Source organism: Heliangelus exortis, chromosome 3 (assembly GCF_036169615.1).
Source record: "Heliangelus exortis chromosome 3, bHelExo1.hap1, whole genome shotgun sequence".
Classification (NCBI taxonomy): domain Eukaryota; kingdom Metazoa; phylum Chordata; class Aves; order Apodiformes; family Trochilidae; genus Heliangelus; species Heliangelus exortis.
This window is the reverse complement of record NC_092424.1, coordinates 83,710,525-83,736,713: the sequence shown is the minus strand read 5'-3', so window position 1 is coordinate 83,736,713 and position 26,189 is coordinate 83,710,525. Positions and strand designations below refer to the sequence as shown.

The following is a 26,189-nucleotide window of genomic DNA, read 5'->3' as shown; positions in this document are numbered from 1 at the left end:
CAATCTTGATATATCTTATACCTCATTTTTCAGTATTTGTTGAACAATTATATATTTTACTTATATTACTATTTTTTTTAACCTCTTTTACTCTCACTTCCAATGTATTCATCATTTGCTATGAGGTGTACTGCTTGCATCTTGTTGCTCAGGGACCACTGAAACCACTTTACAATACTGCATGGAGTTTGTGTGCTCCATGAAAAGCTTGTGTTTGGGGTGGAGTATGGTGCTGGGGTTTTGTTTAGGTTTTTGTTTGGTTTGGATTTTTTTGTTTGTTTGGTTGTTTTTTTTATAGTGTTATCAAACTTCCCTTCCTTAAAGGCAAAATCAGAGTGGTGTCTTAAATTGAAGGACCACCAAAGTCATTCAGACTTTGATATCTAGGAGATAAAATTTTGTTTCACTTTCCTTAGGGGTTTCATTTCCAAATCTAGCTTTATACCAGTTTTAAAATAATGTGATGTGGGAGATTAAATACCAATTCAATTCCCTGTGAAATTTTTGAGGAGTTTTATTATATTTTATTGAAATACAAAAGGCTTACATCCAGCAAATATATTTGGTAATTAATAGTTGAGAGTGATAAATACAGTCGTGAATAATAAATGTTAAAATACACCTTTTAAAATCACTTGTTTATTAACCTGACTAGTGAGAACTAGTGTGAAGTGGAATATCCTAAACACATACAAAAATACATTTGTAATGGAAAAAAAAAAATTGAATGCTTTCAGCATTCATAATGCATTCTTAACTTACATGGGCAGTAAAGAAGCTCTAACATTGGCAGGGATGGAAGTGGTTTTAAAGTGGTTTTATTCTGTAGTGTTACTGTGTAAAACCACATCTTATCTTACATTTCTTTTTTATTTTTTTAATTTTTTTTTTTTACCCCTAGTTAAATAAAGTAAAATACTAATTCAGCTGTAGAAACTCACCCTTATATTCTTGGTGCATTGCCTTCATTTGTACACAATCACCAGATTTGGTGGTTTTGCAGGCAGATTTTTGCAGTTAATTGTTTGGAATTCGTAAACAGTTCTTTTGGGCATGCAGAGTAAGGTAACCTAAAGTTCAGTCTTTGCTGTGGTAACTCTGTAGTGCTAAGTAAAAAGAATTTTCACTAAATGCTGCTACTATCCTGAACACTTGCAAGTTTGACACCTGGATAAGGAGCTGTCATCCAGTATAGTCATGAACTTTGTAGAAGCTCAGTTTGAGCTGTAAGTACAACTTCTGGTATGCACCAAGCAGCAAACAGTGCCTGAATATTATACAACACTGGTGCAGCATATAAATATATATATATATATATATATATACGCAAGAAAAAGATGTTTAAGATAAGGTAATGCTCATATATGAATCAGGATCGTGGATCCCTAGAGTATAAATTACTAAGCCTCTAAAATACTTGATGGCCACTCATTACCTGCTTATATTTCTTCTAAAACAAACAGTAACCTCTTAAAATTATTTGTGTATATAAATTGTACCTGCTTATGTGCAACCCTGTAATCTACTTGCTACTGGCAGGGTGCTTGTGCATAGAAATCTCTTTTCTGAAAGCAGTGAATAGCATTCTCCAGTCTGAAAAGATGAAACTGCAGGAAAGGTGCCTCAGCAAAAAAAGTTTGAAACCTTAGGAGAAGACAATTTATCTGTCACTAGGAATTAAGGAGTGAAGTGTGTATGTACATATGTATATATTATGTGTTTATTAACAGAAAAAATAGGAATCTCAAGTTCCCAGAAACCATTAAGAACAATTAATTCTGACTTGTGAGTGATTTGCAGTGTGAACATTGTAGGGAGAGAATGGGAAAGTTCAGACACTTTTCCTGTGGCCTTTGGTCAGGGGGAGCTGTGATTTCTGTGTTTGCCACTTCCATCAGTGTATGTAAGGAAGGTTAATAAAAAAAAAAAAATAGAAACACAGTAAAGTTCCAGTGGCAGTTTTACCAGAATGGTTGTGACAAAAGATACTGAAAAAACCTTGACACTGGTGTCTTCTTGCTAGGCAAAATTTAGATATGGTCAAACAGTTGGTCAACTTGATCATCTTTTTAAAACAATTTGTTTAATGGGCACTGATTTTACAGCCAAGATGTTTCCTTGAATTATTTCCATTTGCATAATCAACCTGAAGTCCAGTCCTGAATAATGGAGACCTTCCTTTTTGCATACCTGTAAGAGAAGCTCTGATAAGACATTTGAAAAGCAATTCTGAATTTGAAAAGGCCTTATTTATCTACTACTAATAGACAATATCTCTCTATCACTAAAAGCTGTTGAGATCATCTCCAGTTGATTGTAAAGAGAACAGAGTTACTCCTGAAGTTATTCTACACCAAGTCATTCAGCTCAGGGTAAAAGTACTATTTTTCCTCCCTGGTTATAACAATGCTGTGCTTCTGTATGGAATAACAAACCAGTACCACTGATACCATCATAATCTGAAAAATGTATTTTTGATTGTAAAAGAATTAGAATGCAGTGTGCTGCAAAAGAAGCTGTATCTGTAGTATCTATGAGATTCACAGCTACAGCAAACCTGGGATAAAAGAATCTTTGGGATGTTCAGCTTCTCTACCTTCTTTTAAGTGTCAGAGCAGGAACTGTGCCATGCAAAGTTGTGAGTTTGTAAAACTTGACACTTGGTACCCACAAACAAAGAGCACAGCACTGCCATCTCTGTGTGGTGTTTTAGGTTTTATTTCCCCCGTGATTCTGGTAATGAAACACTAAATCTCTGATATTGGTGGGGGAGCTCTAACAGACTAACTTTGCTGTATTGTTTTAATCCAAAATACTGCTTGCTTGGTGATCCAAGTGGCTGACACGAGGATGAGGTGAGTGGCAGTCCTTGTTTTCTCCTCAAATTTAATTTCAGTCGTCTTCTGTGGTGGCTGAGATTCAGTCTTCCAGAGCATCATGCTCTGTGTCAGTCACTGGGTTCAATGAACAAAGAACAATGCAGTCTATATATTTCTTAGGGAGAATCTATAATCACTTTTGGGCTGCATCTGAATTACATCACATGGAGCACTCTTGCCAGTTAGATTCAGCATTATGCACTAAATTATTCTACCATCCTCTAACACAGTGCCCCCATGTGTAGGCACTCATTTTGAACTGGTAGAGAATGGCCAGAATTGCCTAATAGATATTTTTTAAAAACAAAAAAAATACTTTGTGGTTGCCTCATTAGTCACTAAATTAATTTCCTTAGCTAGATCTTAGGAGGAACTTTGTCACATTTTATATTTGACTATTCAAATAGGGCCTGGAATGACACAAGCCTGGGTTTTCTCTCACAGATGTGCCATTTTATTTCCTTCTTGAAATCCATAATGTTTTTGTAAGTAGTAATTTTAAACATTTCAGGTGGTATGAAAGTTTATTGCTCCACAATTACCCACAGACACATTCCTTTTAAGATGGGTGTAAAATAGTAATTGCAAACGTCTGTGCACTTGTTTTTATCAGCAGTGAAGCCAATTCATTCTCCAGCTTTTCCAAACTGCTGCTCCCTGCTGACTTCTCCATTTCTGTTTCTGCCTTCCAGTCCCCCCACTTGTCACCTCAGTCTGTAAATGTCACCTTGAGTACCTGAAGAAACCAGATCTGGGCAGGAATCCTCTGTAACCATCTACTGGCTCAAGCCAAGGATGGATGGAGCTTGGTAACCCCTCTCCCATCACACATCCCCAGTGTCACCCTGTACTGGTATTTCCCTTAATAGTAACGGGTACTAAGAGCTGTGGTAAAGCCTCTGTATGCTGAGTGGGGCTGGGGCTCAGAGAATTGAAAATGGCAAAGTAAGAGCTGTCTGCCTTGCTTTCAAAAAGCATACTCAGATACATCAGAATTAAGGGAGAATCTTGCATTTTAGAGAATTTTTTGCCTTGGTTTTACTCCTCCCTCTGTAGCCCCCACCAAAGATACAAGGGGTTTCAACTTGCAGAACTTGAAATATTGTTCAACATCTTAGCAGTGTTCTGCTCAAATTAGAAATCCAAGTTGTTCAAACTCTGTATAGCTTCAACAGCCACAAGTTATTTTTAAATGATCTGAGTTGCTTTTACATTTTCTGTGCTCCTTACTGTGTTTCAGTGAGTGCCACATTAGCAAATGAGCATACAGAATGGAACTTTGTTGCCTAAAAGCCCTTGAGAAGGGGTGGTTGTTGTCATACCAGGCTTCCAAAGAAAACCAGAATTTTCTTTGTGTGGAATTACATACAGAGGCTTCCTGGTGACACTGAGAACTAGGAAACTCAACAGGTTTATAAAGCTCTTGAAAATGGTCACAAACCTTTGTTTTGTCTGGCTGATGCTGGAAATGAAGAATTTCAGAGACTTATCAGTCTTGGCTTTGTAAACTGGTCTGGTGACCTACAACAGCACAAAAAAATAAATTATTACAGTAAGTCATAAAAAGCACTGAGGATGGACCACCAAAGCCATGCAAGAGAGCTGCAGAAGAGCAGTTTTAGAATCCTGTTACGAACCTATAGAGTAGTAGATGTGGAAAGCAAATAAATGTGTTAGTCTTTTTAGTTCTGAAATTGCCAAGCAAGAGATTAGCATCAAGTTTGATTTAGTTCTGGAGTTAATACACGGAGATGGATCTGTTATTTGAGGTGGGGCCATTTTTTAAGTGGTAAGAAAAGTATTTCCATGCGTTTTACCTCCCTGCTGGATTGTGTTTTCAAGTTCCTGGAATGCTTCATGCTGAGTGACCTCTGAGGAACTGACACAAGCACTTACACTACAAGCCGTATGACAAAAGGTAGTTATGGGTTCATCATGTTCAAAAGCAGGATTAATCCTTACAGCATTTTCTGGATTGCAGCTGTCGAGAGTAGAACTTCTACAATGCAGAACATTTTGGTTTAGGTTAAGATTTTAAATTGCCAAAGGAAAAAAAAGGAATATTTTGAAATGCGAAGAAAAAGATTTTGAGCAGCTTACTGCAAATGAGAGTTTCTTTTGCTTTTTCTTCTTAACTTAATCATTAAAATGACGAAAAGAAAACCCAGGCTTAGCAAGCCAAGGGTGAGAGGTTTAAAAATGAAGGGTTGTGAGGGTTCTGGAGCAAATTTGGCACAGCGCTGTCCTTGGTTTCTACGCACAGGGCATCTAAAATTGGGAGAGGAAGAGAAAAATATACAGGACTTGAAGGCAAAAAATAGAAAGTACCTCAAATTAAAACAAAGGAAAATCTGCAATTAAACAGAAACACATCATCCCAAGAACAGCTTTTGCTTACCTGTATGAAATAAGGCAAATGATAATAGAGGAAAGAAAATATTTGCATAATATCATTTTGCAAAATATTATTTGATTCATGAGAATGGGGTAAACAAAAAGACACTGATACATTCTTTGCCCATCCAAATTTTTAGGGACATGATGCATTTGGAACACCTGACAAATTTCTAGTCCCACAGGTGAAGTTGAAATAACACTTGTGGTTTAGAACCTTAGAAGATAGGTGGTTTTTGTATTAATGTCTGAACACATTTCTGAAGCCTGTATGCTGTATGTTTATTGGTGATTTTAATCTTAGTAACAATGTCTGAAATTAGAGTTCTCCTGCAAATAGCTCTGCTTATGCAAAGGAGAAGGTTGCCATATTTTACATGGAAACACAGAGGTTCTGGTTAGTCGAAAAACTCAGGTGAGTCTGAGTAAATTCCGAAGCAAAACAAGTGCTTAACTAAAGCAAAAAAAAAAGGCCCTAATTTTCCCTCTGCAGGCTGTAAAATTTGCACAAGTTATCTGTCTGAGACTGGCAGGATGTTTGTTTGTAACATATTATAATTCACAAAAAGTTTCATTTACTATTATTAATAGTTTTATCATTCCAAATGATAGGTTGCTTATTCCTGGACATCAAGTCAGGTTTTCTGAAATGGAAAGGTGTTATTTCCCTTGGTGCACTGGTCTGGGAGGAGTAGGCCATATCCTTTGCTACTTGAGTAAAGTTTTGAAGACAACCTCTTTAGCTCCCAGGCTTATTTCTAGTGCAGCTGCACTACTGTGACTCCACAAGTCAATTTAGCAGTAACCATGGTGAATTCAGAAGAATTTTCTATTATCATTTATGTGACACCCACTGAAGAAAATGATTTACAGCAGTTATGTTGTTAGAGTGAAATTATCATACAAATAACTTGCTCGGTAGCTTTATTTTTGGATGCTAATCCTAAGTACACTAAGATATGTATCATTAAACTAGTACAGACTATATCAAGATAGAATAAACAAGTGCAAGAATTGTACTTGTCTCTGGCTTATGTCTCTGGCTGGTTGGCTACCATGTGCCAGTTTGCTATACAGTGTCAAGTAGCATTTTGGTTATTTTAATCTTACAATGAGATGAAACTCAATACTTTTAAAAAAGAATTAATGTGTTCAAGTACTGTGGTAGTTCTCAATATTGGCTTAACTTAATTTCATGTAAAAATCCCTATGGACTGTGTTTGCCATTATATGGAGCTGCTTCCCAGAAAGGCTTTCCCAGAAATCTCTTAAAGCAGCCTCAGCTTTCATGGACTTCACTGAGTGGTGTAGAATTAGAATAATGTTCGTAAGTGTATTATTAAAAGTAAATGTTTCCTTTTAAATGCAACTTTGAAAAAAGCTAATTTCTTAAAATACTACTGTGCAATCAATAGTAAAACCATGAATTTGTGTGGCTTACTGTGTTATTTCATTTCTCCAAAATGTATTTGAAAATCTGAGAAAAACGCATGGTTTTCTATGTCTCTGCCAGTAATGCTGAATTTCTAATAATTTCCTACAGCATCTCTAAAAAAATAACCAAATCATGATGTTCCACACCTACCAGCATGTAAAAGGGGATTTATCCATCCTGAGGCCACTTACACTGAAGAAGAATATTTCAACATAGCTTCAGAGTGCCTGAACGCTGAGGCTAAAAAACACTTTGCGTAGGTGAAAAGCACATCTGCAGCCCCGCTTGTCCACGCAGTACCCGTGTGTCAGGGGTCCCACCACAGAATTCAGTTTTTGAGCCCCATTTATTTACCTGCAGACTGCTCCTCTTCCTGGAATTAACTCGCATTTCCCCCCGTTGCTGCAGAGCTGGGGTTGCAGCTCGCAGAGGCTGCGGCAGGGGAATCCGTCCTGGCTGGCGTAGCCGGGCTTGCAGAGGCACTCGGCCTCCTGGGCCCCCTCCTTCAGGATGCATTCGGAAAACTCGTCACAGGCCATGAATTTGCAGGGATCTGCCTGGTCAGCTGTGGAGGATGAGGAAATCATGAGCTGAGGCATTACCCCCAGGTAACTGGGGAGGCTTTGGGGCAGCTGGAGGAAAAATAATTCAGCCTGCAAGGTGTGCGTGGGCTGGCGTGAAAGGACACGCAGCTCTCTGTGTCTGACGCAGCAAGATTATGTTTACTTCCACAGCTCTTTGCCCCATCTCTGGAACTTCGTTTTCATCTCACCAAAAAGGATTTTCAAATCTGGGTGTTTTGATCTTTTTTTTTATTTTTCTCTCCTGGAGGTATTAGTTTTATAGTGGTGGATACTGTGCTACAGCTTCGGGTATTTGTAAAAAGTATGTGTGAATCCCGAAAGGCAAAACCAAAAAGAAAAAACCCCACAAAAAGAAAAAAACCCATAAACCAAAAAGAAAAGCCCTAGAAACCAAAAGGACAAAGAAACACAAAAAAACCCCCCCACAAACACAAACCAAAAAGACAAAGAAACACAAACCAAAAAGAAAAATAAACACAAACCAAAAAGAAAAATAAACAGAAACCAAAAAGACAAATAAGCACAAACCTAAAGAAAAAACCCACTAAGCTAAAAGAAAAAAAAAAAGGAGAATATACAAAGAAAAGAGGTTGGAGCAGAACAGTGGGTCCTGAGTGACTGGACCCATTTAAAGGAAGTTTGCACATCCAGTCTCAGCCACAGAGATGAAAGTTTCAGCTCTGGTCTATAGAAGACAAAACCACCTGACACATCAGCATGGAACAAAACCATCCCTTTTTAAGTAGGTGGGCTTAAAATTCCTGAAGAAATAAAATCTGTAGTTAAAAAGATTTGTGCTGTGTATTGTAGCCACCTCCTGTTCCTATTTGGGCTGAGAATGTTCTCCCAGAGTCACTGCACAGTGGCTCCAAGATGCTTCTGTAACACTGATTTCAAATGAAAAATGAGCATCACACTATAGCAATACTGGGAATCTCAGACAGACATTAAGATGTGCTTAAATGGTAGAAATTAATCCAGCAGATTAACCCTTCCAGAATTCCATGATTCCATGTCTAGTATTTTTTTGGTTTGGTTTTTAAGACTAGTGAGTTTTAGGGTGCTCAGTTTCCCTTTGCAATATACATTATGCTTGTTAATTTGAGATCTACTTTGCTCCTGGAAATGGATGTGCATGTGAACTCTAACAACTGAGCATCTTAATTATGCATTTGCTGCATAATTGATGCAACAACTTACAAGGTAACTATTGTCAGGCAAGCCCTTGCTTATATATATAAAAAAAAAACAAAACCAACTTTGCTGTACTTATAAATACTCTTGATTAGGAATGAAAGTTTAGCCTCTAATGAAAAAATCAGTTCTTACAGACTCTTATCCCACACAGAACAGCACTCTAAGCAAGAACACTTCTGAAGGAAAAATGTTTTGTAAGGCTTTGTATGATCGAGTAAATTATTAAAAGAGGAGCAGCTGTGTAGATGTACATCTCCTGCATGTCTGTCCCCAGGTTTCATGGTCACAATTTACCTGCATAATAAGGTTTTATTACTGGTAAGGAGACACAGGCTCTGCCTCATGTACAGCCCTGCAGTTTTCAGAAGCTGAAAGGTCTCAGCACGTTTCTTTCTGACAAGAAAGACAATCAATATTTTGCTGAATTATAGGGTCATTTTTTGTGATAATACTTCATTTTCCTTAAAGTTTAAGAGCATGCAGGTATTCTTAAAAGGCCTCTATTTTATTCTTTATGATGTTATGAGTGATAAAGGCAGCCTTTTGCAGCTGCTGTCCTGATAGGTACTTTGGACAGCTAGCAGCAGTGTTTCCATGCTGTGCAACACTACTGCCACTAGGTGGCTCTTACTTTCACAACAAGTAGGAATTCTGTTAAATTACCATAATTTACTAAATTGGATTTTGTTTGTTTGTTTTATTTTTTATTTTTCCTGAAGTGAAAGGATAGTAAGGCTTTGAAACACCTGTATGGTTATGGCTGAGGTATTTTCAGGGAGTCCAGAGCAGGGCCAAGATAATCAGAGGTCTGGAGCACCTCTGCTATGAAGCAGGATGAGGGAGCTGGGGTTGTTCAGCCTGGAGAAGAGAAGGTTCTGAGGAGACCTCATAGCAGCCTCCCAGTACCTGAAGAAGACCACAGGAAAGCTGGGGAGGGAGTTTTTACTCCTGCTCACAGCCTGGAAAGAACAGCTCTCTCAGCAAACTCCTTGTGATATGGCTTTCTTGAATTAATGTTGAAATACCACATTAGTAAAGCAGCTGATATGAATAAAGATGAAATATTCTATTTTTTTTCTGTATCTGCATTTTAGCAACCTTTTCTTTCTAATTTTTATTTAATTAAAATTAACTACTTAAGCAGAGAGTGTGTGATAGCCCAAATTTAGTCTTTCTAGTGAACTTGGTACCTTTAACTGAAACATCAGGTTATCACAGCACTCTTTGAAAGTTTAAATGCTGTAAATTTTAACATTCTTAACCCCACACTACCTCTGCTCTTAATGGCCACAAGGTGATATATAGAAAATGAAACAAATTAGAAGCTTGCCCAATAAATTGGAAATATTTTGGGGTTTTTTTGTTTTGTTTTTTTATTCTAGAATTGTCAGGGTATGTCAGACATCTCCCTAGAATGTCAGGGAGTTGTTTTTTTAAAGTTAAACCAACTTAACCACAATTGCTAGAGATCTCTTCATGCTAACACATTAGTATCATTTTACACCATACCAATGAAATTAAATTTAGCCATGAAATAATTACCAGAACCTGAAAGTAGATCTAGGTTTCAATTCTATAAACCAATATAGCTTTTAAAAACTTTAAGCTTCCAGCAACACAGTATTGTCCAGACATGTTTTTAATGGCTTTCTACTGTTTAATAAAGTTACAGTCTCACTTGAATGGTAGTAAATCAGGAAGATTTCTCCAGTTACAAATCTATGGAGTGCTCCATATGGTAATGCTCTGGTCAGTGATTATCTGGAGAATCCAATTGCACTTAGAAATTATCTACTTCTGTCTTGAACTCTGTAGCCCTTCAAAAATAGATAGAATGATGCTCTGCACTATGGTTTGCTTACAACATTGCAAAAATAATCAGGAATTATATTTCCATACTCAGGTGCAAGTTTTGCACAAGCCACTTCTGTAAACTGCATGCTTTTTTTCTCTCTCTTCACCCAGCCCTTATTCTAGAGTTTTTAGTTCCCTTTATTTGGGTCTGAAAAGCAGTTAGTGTAAGTGCAGAGACCAACACTTCCACCCAGCATTTCATTATAGTATGAAAATAGATCTGCAGAAAATTTGCAACACCTTAGATTTCCTTATTGCTCCTGATCACTGGAGGGCTATTGAGAAAAATTGTCCTTCCCCAAATCCTATAATTTCTGAAGCTGTAACGCAATCTGGAAAATATTATTTGCTTGTTTTTGGTTTTGCACATACATTACTAATGCAATCTTACCTGGCTCAATATCCAGGGAGTAGCTGTCAATCTCCAAATTGAGGTGCTGGGCTGCAACATCACAGAATTCTTCCAAAACACAGTGTACTGCTTCTGTGATGTTGTATGGCACGGTTCTGGCAAATTTCATTTTGCTATTCACAATCAGACTTCCATTCCTGAAGTTAAGTATTTCCAGGTGCTTAAAACCTGTAAGATTGGACTGAAGGTATGGGAGTAGCTGCAAAAGAGAAAGTTAACCTTTATTTTAACTTCCTGTCAATGTCTACCTGCTATTAATTCTTTTGCAGTCACTTTTCATTATCAAGTTCACGCATCACACACTCCTTCTTCCTCTGAACTTAATACAATTGCTAAACTTCACTTTTCTTTTAAGCACTACCTTCTTCTGGACTTCTGCACCTTTCTCAATAATGTATTGCAATGGATGGGCAGAAATGCACAGCAGTTGGGGAGTTTATTCATCTGGTAGGAAAAAAGTATCACCTCACTTAAAAGCCAACTTTAATTATTCTTCAACACTCAATCCAGGCAGTTTAGGGCATATCATAATAGGTATGTTACTGAGCTGACCTGCTGCCCTATTGTACCCATAGAGAAAATCCCTATCTAATCACATTCCCCCTGCTAAGCTATGATATATTTTAAAAGGCCTATTTTTAAATCCAGCATGTAGACACAAGCCTTAGATGTAATCAGCACTGCTATACTGTTGAGGTGAATCTAAGAAAAAGACATGTAAATTACACGCCAAACATACATCTGGAGTCTCTTGAACAAATAAAAACTTTCCTCAGTAACTTCCTGAAATCTTTTTCATACCCTGACAGCATTCTAAGCTTAAAGGTCCCTTAAAAATACATCTTATCAGACTGATCGGTACTAGAGTCTGATACAGTTAAAATACTGTGCTTTTCCATGAAATTCTTTAACCTGTGCCTGACTATTGTATATGTTGAGCAAGTTGATTTTCACCCACCAGTTGCATGAACTGTTGCTCAAGTGCTTTGTATTCTGCCGAACTCCTATTGAAGAGGTCATCAGAGAAATGCATGTTGGTTACCCTCAGGCTGAAGAAAACCACCAACTCTTTGCCTTTGGCTGCAGTTGTCATAGAGCTGGTAGTGACATACTCCAGTGTGGGAGCTGGGGTGGCTTTTGCAGTCGCTGAGATATAACCACTGCTGTGCTCCACTTCATCCAGGGTTGCTGTGCTCAGCACACTGATTTGATCTAACTCAGAAGCAATATCCTGCACTCCTGCCCCAGTGCCATCAGGAGCAATGCTCTCAGATGCTGGCACAGAGGAATCTGGTGCTTCAAGGGACTGCTCGATGATCTCTGAGTGGCTGAAGGATGAGCTGGTTGCTGCAGGCAGTGGTCCTGCTGGTGCCACATCTGTAATGATAACTCCAGGCTGCAGAGTAGAGAGATGACTTGAACCAATAAAGAAAGGCAATGTTTTGTAAATGCTGGATGTCACTAAAATGTCATCGCCTGACGATTCTGATTCATCTGTGATCTTCACTGCTGCAGGAAAACAGGGGAAAACCAAAAAGCTGTTTTGAAAAACAAGCATAAAAAACATCAACCGTGGAAACAATGCACATATTGCATTTAAACTAAAGCATTTTTAAAAACAAGCTTTACCACTATGTAAATATGAAAATGTTATTTTCATCATTGAGGATCAACTACTGGAATAAAGCACCTCGTCCACATATTTGAGTCATGAGATTTCTGTGGGAGCTGTGCTTAAATTATAATTACACTTGGCAAGTAGTTCCTGAGCCATTTGAAAGCACATTCTCGTTTTGAAGGTACATAATCATGCTGACAGTTCATATTGATTGAAAAAGCAGACCAAATCTTTGAGCTGTCTGCTCAGATCTGTTGCATGCTGGAGTCATTCTGCTCCCCTCTGCGAGAGGTTAAAGTTATTATTTGCCAGTAATCATAGAAAAGTAATCATACTGTTAAGAAAACAGTAGAGCCTCTTCAGATGCAAACAGTGTTGATTTACCAAAAAGAAAACAGCATCAGTGAAACTTAATTCATGTCTTAAGAAATCATCTGCTACACCTGCAACAATCATTTGATCCGGATGCTGAACTTCTATGAGGTCCCCACTGGGGACTGGAGTAGATCCAGGATGTGTAACAGCTGAAGCTGAAATCAAAATCTAAACCATGATGATTGAGATACTCCAAGCTGGGCTTGCAGCCACCCAGCCACAGTGACTTCACAGAAATGATGACATCTACCCAAGAGACATCTACCCAAGCTGACATCCTTGTGCTTTTCCAGTAATGTGCTCATGTGAGCTCCTCATGTGGGACTTTTCCCTCGCAGGGAAAAATCACTGATAAGAAAGAAGTTTTTCTCAAATTGATGAGATTTCCCCTTACCAAGATGATCTTTAATGTCCCTTCCAACCAAAACCATTCTTTGATTCTATGGAATTTCCTCCCAGTAGCCAATGAAAGTGCTAAAGGAATTCACATTGGGAATGACCTCGACTGAAGGAGATGGAAACTGTCCTGTCCATGGCTTAGGAGTTACACATAAGAGTTCCTTTAATCTCTTTACATTTTCTTGCTTCTAAATGAATGAGGCTCAGTCTTCTGATCCTTGTATTGCTGTTTTTAGGAAAAAAATTGTATTTTCAACAAAGAAAGCTTAATATGAGATAGCACCCTGTTGATTTAACAGCAGATTTAACAGTTCTTTGCTTCCTCCCAGGAGATGCAATGCCTCAGCCTAATGTGGATTTAGCCCCACTCTGCTAAACTGACCATTCTTCTCCAAACAGGAAAAATTGTTTTAAGGCATAGTATATGCCTTATATATAGGCATATAGGATATATAGGTTTTACTAGAATTAGATTCTTGAAACCAACTTTCCCCCCATCTGGTTACCACCTTGCCTAAACTTATGCAGGAGTTGTTACACATTTTTTTCCATTTTTTTTTTTTTTTTTTTTTTTTTTTTTAGTTATGTATGTGGTAGTATTTATATAGTGATTCAGTGATAGTGTAAAGAGATAAATAAAGCTCATGATAAAAGAAAAGAAGTTAATATTGTAAAAACATTAAATAGTATCCATAGTAATAAAACAAGTAAAACACATAGCAGACTTTACCAATAGGTAAGCTATTAGAGAAAGGTTGTGAGAGAGCTGGATTTACTTTTTGTTTCTGCTCCAAACTCTTCAGGAATCTTAAGAATGTGAGGTATTCATGTAACTTTTAGCAGACATTCAAAAGTGAGGTGCATCCTCTAAGACAGTCACCTTGTCTCCCTTTTTAGTCAACAGAGAGACATTTATCTCATGCAAAGAAAACCTTCCAAACATACACCTGATCTTCTGAAGTGCCTGTATCTTTTTGTTGACTTCAGAACATATGCAACAAATAGACATAAAATTCTTGATTTTCCCCTTACACAATTTCTGTTATCTAAATCAATCTCTTCAGCTCCTTGTAATAAGGACTATTAAAGTTATTTGGAAAAGAGAAAAACTTTCCATTGTGTCATAGCTTGACCATACCAGCAGAGCAGTGTGAAGGGACAGCAATTTTCACTCTGGAATATCACTAGCATTAAGCTACTGGAGTGTTTCTCATCACACTGTCAATGCTAAGTTTTTCCATTTGTTACAAGTGTCTTGGCTAGAGGACGAACTAATTTTTTTTTTTCCATTTCTTCAGAGAGGTGAACATCTAGAAAAAAAATTCCAAAAATAACCTGGATACTCTGAAGAAAAACTGCTAAGATAAAGCAACCTGGAAGGCTCATTACTGCATCTGCTTCTATGTATGCACTCACTACATCAGCAACAAGTACAAATGTTATCCTGTTACAAATGAACCTGTCTGAAAGCACAATATCTTTTAAGACTGTTTTTGACAGGTATTGAGTAACAGAAACTAAGATTGTGTTTGAGCAAGGTGCTCAATACCAGGCAAGTTCTTGCTAGAGCATAGTTTATCATGGCAGCAGTGCATGTTATGTGTGAAAAAGCATCCCAGAAACAAGATGTAGACTACTCTGACAGGGGTAACCAAGGAAAAGACATCTTCCACATTTTCTGCCTTCTGGATGCACAAAATATTGTAAGTTTGTAAGGCAACTGCCTTCAAGACATTCCCCCTCCTTTGAAGACCACATTAGTAGCTACTGTTTCATGTACTTGCAGGATTTCCATATTATCTTGCAGCTCAAAGTAGAGTCGTCATCAAAGACAGTTCCCAAATTGTCCTGGAACAGCTGCTGATGGTGGCACAAAGATTTTGTAGGGTCTGATACAAAGGTGACTCATGCTGGTATGGGCAGAGGGACATCAGTAAAGGACACTGTTGAAATTTGAGTGATGGTTGTATTTGTATTGTAGCTCCTACCCCTGCACCTAAGCCCAGTGACAATTAACCATCCCTGCAGCACATTAAGCATGATTAACATATAAAACCAAGGAAAACAATTTCCAGAACATCCAAAGTGAGGGGGTCAGCTTGGTATGAAGAGAAGATGTGTCATATCCCATAAAAAGTTTAAGAATATAATCTGTAATACAGTTCAGTAGATATTACCCAGGGTAGCCAGGCAAAGCCACTCCCAGTTTATTGCAAAATGGACTCGTGGTGTCAGACAGGACAAAAAACCCAACGCCCCCTGCCCAGCACCCCTGACCAAGAAGCAACAAACACTGAAAGACTAAAGAGACTTAAAAACATATTAGATATGGCAAGCTGGATAACAATGATAACAAACAATTATTTGTAAGGGTAGAGCACAGGGTATCAATGAATGACCTATTAATCACTGATTTAAATTCCAGATTTTCAGAGCAGAACAAAATATGGAAATACTGAAGTACAGACCTATGAAATTATTCAAGGTCCAACACTGGGCACAAATAAATTTGTCACCATTTTAGACAGGAACTAGGAGACAGATACTCTCCGTGATTCACCCCGCTCCCTCTCACAGGAAGATGAAGAAAGGAACAGGGGAGAATGACTTTGAGGTTGGGGAAAAAAAAACCCAAACAAAACTAGGATAGGTTTAATGAAGCAGCAATGGTGATAGTGAGTTACAAACACATCTAAAATATGTAAATATGGACCTCACTCTCCTCAGCTGGTAATTCCTTCCCAACCAGAAAAGTCCCACACTGGACTTGGAAGCAGATAGAGGTGCCCAAGCCCAGGATCTCAGTAATAGCCTGCAACAGCCTAGAACAAGCTGGTCCTGCTTGGGATGGCAGAAGGTGACCTGTCTCAACGAATGATGGCCTTTTCTGGTTAGGAAATCAGCAGCAGGACCAAAAAAAACCCAAAAAACCAAACAAACAAAAGCAAAAAAACCCCAAACCACCACCAGCAACAAAAACACAAAATAAAAAAATCTACAACCAAAAAACCACAACCACAAAAACAGAACCCCCCCCCCCCCAAAAATCCAAACCAAAACATGCCCCAGCCCACCTAGAATACCAGCCAGAAAAGCCACCAGAGTGCTCTCTTAGGAGCCATTTATACTGAGCACCATGGGGAGGAATATTAAGATTGGTCCATTTGGGTCACCTGAGCCATCCTCTCCTCCCATAGGCTCAGCTGCTCCCCATTATAGCTGTCACATCAAGAGGCTGGAAGGTGATGCTGGTGCCCCAGGCAGTTGTTTTTCTTTTTCATACTGGTCCTCTCAAACCAGGACACTTTGGCAGATTGGAACAAACCAGGAGAAGGTGGCTGCTGCCAAGGTTTTCTGGAGACCAGAGGCAGCTGCAAAGCAGTGCCATGCCACTGGGGGTGCCTGTTTTGTCCTTAACATTAGATGGCCGAGATCACTCATCTCTGTCAATATTTTGTATCCCTTTCCCATGGTAGACATGAAAAATTTTTGTAGTTAATTTTGTTACTTCATCTGCATGCATGAAAGCATTTTCCTTCAAGTGTCTCATTTTAACTGGCAGAATATTTGGAAACCAGAGTGATCTAGATGACAAAATTTTCCACTTGCTATGGGACTATATTTCACCTGTTTTGGGTTTGATATTTAGGCCTGAGTTCTAATCCCATATTCATCAGCAACGAACTCACTCAAATTAATTGAACTGTGGCATAAAATCTGAGCAAATTGGATCAAAATATTTGGATTTGCCCTGAGGATGAGGAGCACCCAGTCCTTAGGGGAAAAGTTTTCTGCCTTTTCTTTTTCCTTACCTTCCACATGATGAGCTCTTCCCACCTCCCTCCTTCTTCACAGAAAGAGTGGTGAGGCATTGGTACAGGCTGCCTAGGGAAGTGGTGGGGAGACCACCCCTGGAGGTGTTCAAAAGAATGGTAGATGAAGAGCTACAATGGATGGTTTAATGCTTGGGGGTTGTAGGGTGGACAGTTGGACTCGATAATCTTAGAGGTCTTTTGCAACCTCAGTGATTCTATTATTTTATGATTCAATGATCCCCAGTTGGTGTTGATGACCCAAATGTACAAAACAACAAGCAAGCTTAGAGTACAGGTGGTTCTGAAAAAGACTGAAGTACACTGCTAGTATGACACATCTGTGTTTGGTGGAATGCAAAAAAAGACCAAGTGTTGCAGTCTCCTTTACTGCAAGGCCAGGCTGGGGTTATCTGGAAGCACAACAGGACCACAAAGTGAGTTCAGCAAATTTCCATTTAGACTAGCACAGTCTCCTGTGCAGTCTCCTTTTAAATTTTTGTGCTATGTAATTTGCAGCACTGACAGGATAACACAAAGGCTACAGCCTTAGCCCCTGCAGTCCTAGAGAGCAGCCAAAAAAGAACAGAAAATGCTGCATGGAAGCTGGGGCTTTGCATGCTGCATGTAGCACCAAATGCTGCACCACAGCTTGGTGCCCTAACAGTTCATTGAGAACTTGAGATGTTTTACACTTGTCATGTCCTTGTGTAATCAAGGATAAGGACAGATTAGAAAAACAAAGCCTAGTGATCTCTGTTTACAAAGCTCTTGCTGTTACCTGTTACACTAATAAGGAGTGAGAGTTACTTATTAGTTGAGGGAACTCAGGACAGATTTCTCAGCATTAGTGCCTGAGGCATTAATGCAGGATGATCTACTGATAGGATGAACCTGCAGCTCCACAGAGCAACCTCCATGGCACCACACACTTGAGTGTAAGATCATCGTGCTACCTGTTAGGCAGATTATATTTTAGAAAGAGGTTACTACAGGAGAAAGAAGTACTGAAATAGCCTGAAACTGCAGCAAGTTTGAAGCAGAATTACCATATATTTTACACATTTGGCATAAAGCTGTATCTGTTGATATATGTGTATATATATATATATAGTCTATGCATAAACTGTAAAGGTCTTTTTTACAAGCAAAGTAACTTTATAGGTCTTCAGGGCATAGGAAGATGATCTCTCTGCATATATCACCTGTTTTTATAAGCTGACAATTCTTACCAGTCACTCTCTCTCCAGCTGAGATAGTGACTGACCACAGAGTGGTGGCTGTCCCTTGCAATGTGAAAGTAAATGGGTTCACCTAAAAGGTTTCAAGTGCCTCCTGGAGCACAACACCGACCCAAAACCCAGGGGTTACCAACCCCTTCTGTTGGTTGCACTTTGGGTAAGATGTCACATTACTGCTGCAAGTCTCACCTACACAAACAGTGTTGAGATCAACAGTAAAATATTTTGCAAGTGGTTTTGCCAAGCTCACGTCTACATGAAACTTTGGTAAAAATCAGTCCTAAGAGGTTAAAAACTATGGATGAAACAAAGAAGACCTGGATATTTGGAATGAAAGCAAAACAAAACAAAAAACCCCAACAGCAAAAAAAACCCAAAACAACAACTCCCACCCCCCAACTGCCTCACATTTAAGAGATGGGTTTTATATATAAAACCAATACATATTGATTTTCAGACTAGATTTAAGGAAAAAAGAATTATTATCAGGATGGCGAAAGACTGAAAGAGGTTCCCCACAGAGGCAATAGATGCCCTGTCCCTGGAAACACTCAAGATCAGCTTTGATGGAGTTCTAAGCAACCTGATCCAGTTGAAAATGTCCCTGCTCATTGCAGGGGCTTGGACTGGATGATCTTTAAAGGTCCCTTCCAACTCAAAAAATATTCTATGATTCTATATGCCTATATATATATATATATGTATAAATAATTTTGAAATAGAACACAAAATACACTTCAACTGGTTCATCCTAAAACAGTTATTTGTAAAATTTTACTCAATTTGCCTTGCAGATGAGATTTTAACAGCAGAAGGCTAGAAAAAGCAGGCAATTCAAAAAGAAACCTCCAAATGTAAAACCTCTGAAGATTTAGAGGTTCCTAATCTCATATTTCATTTCAGCACACAATCTGGTCTACAACAGTATCATTCAGGTGTAAGGAACCCACAGAGAGCACAAAATAAGAGCTCAAATGCTGAACTCAGATACACCCCCAGGGTGACCATATTGAAGGTTAAACAATGGTATGGAATTAAAAACTGCAGTCAGCAATAAAAAACCCAACATTGCCACATCTTACCCTCCCGCAAAGCTGTCCACTGAGCTCCCCAGGTGTTTTTTCTATTACATGGACAAGGCAGGACAATATTGTACTGAGGAGAGTTTTATATCTAAAATTAAAGTACTGTTGGCAAAGATGTGTAAACACTAAATTAAGAGGCAATTTTCTGGGTGCATTGCTACATTAAATCCTACTAGAAAAAATCAACTGCCATTTCAACAACTTCATTTTATGTAAAGAATTAGTTGGTTCTCTTGGGGTTTGGGTTTTTTTTTGTTTGTTTTGTGTGGGTTGTTGTTTTTTTTTTAAGTGAGGAAAAGTGTCCTAATTGACCATGAATAAGAAATTACTGTTTAGGAGAGGTCAAATTGTCATACAGCATTTTTCTAGTGGGTTTGCATTAATAAGCAGGCTCAGAAGAATATAGAGGTCCTGGCATTTTGTTTCATTCATGAGGTTAATAAGCACTGACATTTCCTGTTGGCAATACACAAATTTTTCAAGTCCACTGACAAATATTGTTTTTTATATGGAAGTTACAGGATTACAATGAATATGTATAAAAAAACAGGGAAAAAAGGTTGGAGTTAAGAGTTTGGTCCACAGTGCAGCGTAAGAATCTCCTTATGGAAAGTTCTGCTGATGTAAATACCAGATGGACTGGCACAGCAAGTAGCTGAATTCAAATTTACATATTTTGTTAATGCCTGAAATGCCACAAAATCCCTGGATGCAGGACTGCTGTGTACAAACCAATAGATTAAATGCCGAATTTGTGCTTGAGGTCTTTAATTTTTAACTAGGGGACAAGTAAAACAAGGATTAAAAAAAGAGGATCATTAACCTAATGTGTCACAACATATGTCTTGCAGTACATAATTACTGATTAAATTTGTCTTTTAACTGTAATGTAAAGCCAGATGAACCAGAATGATCTATGGCTGTCTTTCTGCTGGCCTGTGAGAACTCTCCAGAAACCAGGTTCAGTGTCCAGACTTCTCTAATGAATCCAGTGAACCTCAGTGAACTTGGAGTGAACCCAATTTCTTCATCTCCAGTCCTAAAAGTTCTTGTTTCTCTTGACCTTTTTTCCCTAGCTTCCTTGCTGAAACTTTTTGAGTAATCTGATTTCTCACAGAACAGCCTGATAGCTACTGCTCTAGCTCTACTATGTAGTGCTCTGTGTAACTTATATAAGAAGCCTTCAATTTATTCTGAAATTTTTCATACCTTGCTGCTGGGCTACATCATCATGTTCTCACCACCAAATATGCAAATAAATGTCATTCTGACATGATGTCATAAAAGGAGTATTTGCTATCCTATTAAAATACTTGTTAATAATGATATCTTCTCTCATCATTCTCAGAACAATTCACTTGTACCTGACACTCTGAAAATTAAGAGGGTACCCTAAAATCTGCAAAATCAAGACCTGACAAGCTAAAACACTGTAGAATTCAGGGCTCTGGATAACTACAGCTTACTAATCTTGTCTGGGTTCATTATGAAATAATGTTCCTTCCAAGCATGCTTCCTTAGCTGGGCTCCTACACACTGGCATCAAGGCTCACCTTCTACTTTGGTAGCAACTGAACAACCAGGACAACCAAGCTCTTCTGGGGAGTTTGATTAGGGCAACAGACTCTGTGCAAAATACAAAAAGTTATTACATGGCCCTCATCTCACTTTGGGCTCTCTACCATGATTCCTTTATTTGGGGTTTTTTTTTTGGGTTTTTTTTTGTGGTTAGTTGTATTATGTATTTCTGCAATGACTGAAGAAATAAAAAGCAAACAATCCTTCACTTCTTCCTGAAGGTGCATAAAGATTTACAGTAAATCATTAAGAACAAAGCCAAGTCCTGGCTACCTCTACTCCCCTGCCACTTTTCCCCCAGAGCAGCAATTCTGCCTGAAAGAAGCAGAATAATGCAGCCCACAGAACTCCAAACACCAATAAACTTTTCACTGATGTAAATTATCTGGTCTTACTCAACTCACACAAGGTTTTCAGTACAGAGGAAGAATTCCCTTTATGGAATGTCTGAGGATTTATATTTTTGTTGATCCGTCTCTCTTTGGGAAATACAAACTTCCTTAACCTTCACGTCTGCAGCAAAAGGGAGTCATATCTATCCTTAACAATTTCATGTTTGGTCACATTACCTGTAAGCACACTCTGAATTATTGGCTACTTGTGCTATTATAAGTTCATTTTTCTTTGATTACCATTTTCATCTGCATCGGCCAATGCATGGATGAAAAATAGTGTTTCAGCTTGCCATTTTCTAGTTTATTAAGGATTTCCCTTACTTCAGTTACCTATCTGCTATGGTTTTCTCATTCAAGCTTTTAGCAGGACTTTTTTCTTGGTATCTTCATAAGCCTGCTTCTTTAAAGTTTTGAAATAATGCAATAAATTTATTTAAGATATGATTCTTAAAACTTTTTAGTATTCAAAGTAGTCAATTAAGTATAACAGGTGGAAATACAGTAGATGTACAATTATTTTGGATAGCTACTTTATAGACCTGTGTCAAATTAATATATTAAGATGTGAATGTTAATTTTTAATACTATCCTTGGTATTCTTAAGTTTCATCAGTTCTAAGAGATTAAGCATTTCAGAAACATGTAATTACTTTGAACAGTACAGGAATAGCTGGTGTTTAAAGCATTCATAAAGCTCCGAGTAGCAACATGTAACTTCATTCTGCACTGAAGCTATGGAAAGAAGTATCTGTGGAAAAGAGACTGGGGAGCAGTCAGTGATAACTCTGCCAAAACCAGGCCCAAGCTCTCATACCACCACAGCCTTTGCACTGACTTCCTGAGGTGCTGCATGTGGTGATGGTGACTGCTCTGCTTCTCTAAGCTAAGGCTTGAAAAAGAGGCAGAAACAGCCATTTGTCTCAGCACTCCACTGACCACAGCAGAAGAAACATCAATATTTCCATATTCATTGGTTTTGGCCATAAACAGTACTCACACCCATAATTAAGGGACGGTAGATTTGGATGTTGAGACAGTCGCCCTGTGTTTTATAAGAATACAGTGCAGACAGGTGTATAATTAGATACTTTGCAAAAAAACTTTTGCTACCTTAATTCCATAACATGACAAGTCATTTCAACCATTTACAGAACCTTTACCTCAACTCCTACAGAGACTGCCAGATAAAATGACATTCTACTGCTTAAGTGCTCTAAAAGTCATCTTTCTGACTGAAGTCCTCACTAAAGGAATTATTCAACTGAGATTAGAACACTCTTCTGAAGTAGGAGAAACAGAAAATACATTTGCAATGAAAATGTTAAAAATGTCAGAGGCTGCTCTGGCTATTATTTATTGTAATCTATTTTGTATTGAAGTTCTACAGTTGCTACAGTAGTAAAATCATATTAAAATACAACTTAAACAAGTAAGATACCATGCTAAACTGAAAAGTCTGGCTTGATTGGTATTTTACATCAAGTAAATAGACAAGTAAAACTGAGAAGCAGTGAATTTGCAAGAAATAATACACTTTTACACAGAAATGGAATAAAAGCTGAGTATGAAACTACTCACTTAAACCATAGCTTCAGGAGGATTCTCATTCCCTTATGACCACTGTTGACTTGTCTACAATTGAATCTGAAAAACTCATTTCATGACTTTGAAATAACAAAGTCTGAATGAAAATAACCTAAAGCTTTGCAAAGATCTGAAAACAAAGAAGCATCCATCTAGATGTTGATAGTTCTGCATGCCACTGTAATGGTTGTGGAGCTCCCCATATGGGGAACACAGAGTACTGGGGTTTTTTTGTTTTAGTTTAGAACAATTAGACACAAAATCTGATGTTACAACACCTATCCTTCAGAAATTAAAGTATTCTCCAAATCCCTGTTCTCTATTTTTCTCATTTGTGTGACAGGAAAAAAAAAAAAGAGCAAATTTTTGTAGGTGATGGGACCATCAGATAGTTTTGTAGTATGGAATTTTATTAGTTTGCAAAACAGTAAAAACAAAGTAGAAGTCACATGATACAGATTCAAGTAATGTGTTCACCCAAGGACCTAAAAACAGAAAAGACAAACATGAAATTAGAAAGTTAGAACCCACGATTCTCTTAAAATTTTGTCAGCAGATGAGCGTTCTAAGACTTGCCAAGAAAAAAGAAAACATTGCATACTTTTTTGTCATATATATAGTCACTTGTGTGTGAAAACCATGGGACTAATGGAATGAAAGTCATAGAATGAGGAGTATGTTATTCTTCTAACCTATTGTATTGGATGTAGGTAATCTGTTTTTCTCATAGGCTTGAACTGGAACAAGTGACTCTGAGAGGGAGATGCAAGGATCCTGCTTGTTTTACATTATGATGCATTGTAAGAATATATTTCAATGTCAGTGATATTGATAATTACTTTGGACCAGATGCCTTAGATGTCTTGAATTTGGCTTGTTAAATCCAACCATCATGGTTGGATTCAGAATCTGGGCAGCTCAGAGTAGCTGGAGAACTCATCAGTCAGTTTAAATGTTAAAACCAACAGTAGCTACACAGTACAGTAAAATGGATCCACACAGCCTTTAGATTTATGTTTGCTTTGATACTCTCTAAAAGACCTTCATATAACACTGGGATGTAGAAGTCTTAAGACATATGCTAGTTTCTCAAAAAAGGTATTTAAACAAATATGTGGGATTGTTCTCATGTAAGATGTTTTGATTAAAGTACAGAATTTGCATTTAAACCGTTTTTAGGTAGTGGTGATAATACAAAGATGAAACATTTGTTAATGTAACAAAAAGAATGAGTCATTGATCATAGAACTTATGGATATAACACGAAACTAAAGGAAAAAAAATTCATTAGATGTCTATAAATACTCTGCTCCCTCCACATGGAAGAAATACTAGGTATATCTAGTAACTAGATCTACAATAGTTTAAAGCAAAATTGTCAATTAAAGAGAAGACTGGATTGCAATACACGTGCCTGGACAAAGAGAAACAGATAACTCCCAACAGAGGAGGAAGAATTATTTTTGGTAACTGCACCTGATGCTGAGTGTATTCTCCCCTGCCCTGCCATGTATTGCCAACACAGTTGTCTGTCCTGATGCATTCAGGCATGCATCCTCCTCAAGACACACTACTTTTTCTCTTTATTGGAGCTTTGCAGTATCAATTGGGTATATTCTGGAGTTCTTCAAGAGAGGTTCAGCAAAAATTTTATTCATATCATTTCAGTTTAGAGTGGTTGTTAAGGCTCTGTTCTGAAATGAGGAATAAATATTAATAGAGATGGGAATGGAATTTATCTTCCCAGTCTAAAACAATTTAGCCAGGTTTTCAGCAACTGCTCTAGGCTGTGGATACATTTAGAGGGAAGGACTAAAATGCTGCAGTATTTTTGCAACCTCATTCCTCCTGATCTCTAGAAAAATAAAACAGAACAGTTGCAAGTTCTGTTGAAAGGTATTGACTGGGAATCTAAGACTTCAGGTATGAAGATGTGACTCATGAATAGTCACAAACCCCTGGCAAGGTTTGCTATGCCAGCAATACCTTGCTCCAGCTCTGCTTGAAATCCCATAATTCCACACTGCATAACAATAAAGATGGTTACTAGAGAAATATTTGGCCATATATGAAATTTTGACTATATACTCAGTTATCTGTTATTGGCACCACAACTCTACAAGTATTGTATTCTACAATAATTTAAAAAAAAATATTAAGAAGTCCACTAACTGGGGAAGAATGAAAAAGAAACCAAAACATGTAAATACAATAAAATGAAGAAGAAACAAATTCGTTTGCATCCAGGCTTGGTTTAGTCATGTTCTTCCCAACAGACATAATGATCTTACTATTCTAAGGAATGAAAATGAAACTTCTGACTCCTTCTAACTTACAACTGGCTATTGTTACTTGAATTTGTGTTCAGTCCTTTCCAATAAATACCTTTCTATAAAGTTGCATTGATAAAGGCAATTTTAATTTATTTATTTAATTTTCCAACTGCAATGTGCATATATATGAGATCTATCTGGGCAGGAGTTTTGCACATTCTAGGTTTTCACAAACAGAAAACCCATTAAATTTAGTATAAACATTATTGCAAATTTGCCCCCCTTTAACATTTCTATGTCTTTTTGTCTGTCAGTTGTAAATACTATAGCATCTTTCAAATTAAAGAATAAACAGTTTAAGTTGATATTAGCAGCAGTTTCCTTATGTGAGACATCTGAGGTAAGTCTGAGAGAATCTAAGTTGGAAGCCCAAACACTCTCTGTAACAATTAGACAGAGGAATAAAGCTCCATTCAGAAATATGATTCAGAGCACAAAACTTAGAGCTTGCCTATAATTGTCTAGTGCAGGTGGCATGAGCTATCCCCTAACAAAGAATTCACTACTAAAAGTGTCAGGCTAAGCTCAAATGGACCTTCTTATGCTAGTTAAGGTTACTGAATCCTCTAAAGAGAGGACTGAAATGATTTTAGAAAATCAAAATGCTAGTACCATTTGATCATAACAGATTATTTCTCAAAGCCATCATTTCTATCAAGACCAAAAATATTTAATGACCAAAGGAAACACATCATTTAGGTTATATTTGTTTCAGGAGTGCCACTTTAACTTATATATGTTCCACCTGGGCTATATGATGTGTAAACTCCATTAGCTTAATTAATTTAAAACCTGGCAAAGTTTAATCTTACACCCTCAGCCTAAAAATCAGTTTTTTGTTTTTAAATGTTTTTCTTGTTTCACTATTGCATTAGTCACTGCAATACTCGTACTACTTTTAAAATTATTTTAGTTAGGACATTAATGTTATTTTTCAGCTTTAAATCTTGTCTCTGCACACAGACAGAAAGGTGATAATGGATTTGTTTTAACACAAGATGTGATTAGAGACCA

At 37.7% G+C, this 26,189-nt stretch overlaps 1 protein-coding gene across 2 annotated transcripts in view; it reads right to left on the bottom strand.

Moving 5' to 3' along the window:
* Window positions 1–496: 496 nt before the first annotated feature.
* The window catches only part of IMPG1 (interphotoreceptor matrix proteoglycan 1), a 57,499-nt gene continuing 31,806 nt past the window's right edge, over window positions 497–26,189 (bottom strand). Inside the window, exons 13-17 of one of the 2 annotated variants that reach the window (XM_071741534.1) lie at window positions 11,714–12,264; window positions 10,735–10,954; window positions 7,063–7,273; window positions 4,321–4,400; window positions 497–2,954 (exon numbers count right to left, since the gene is read on the bottom strand). In XM_071741534.1, the coding sequence (XP_071597635.1) occupies window positions 4,358–4,400; window positions 7,063–7,273; window positions 10,735–10,954; window positions 11,714–12,264 (1,025 nt within the window). In that variant the 3' untranslated portion in view covers window positions 497–2,954; window positions 4,321–4,357. The remainder of the gene's footprint in view (window positions 2,955–4,320; window positions 4,401–7,062; window positions 7,274–10,734; window positions 10,955–11,713; window positions 12,265–26,189) is intronic. The other variant, XM_071741533.1, reaches the window with a different exon arrangement.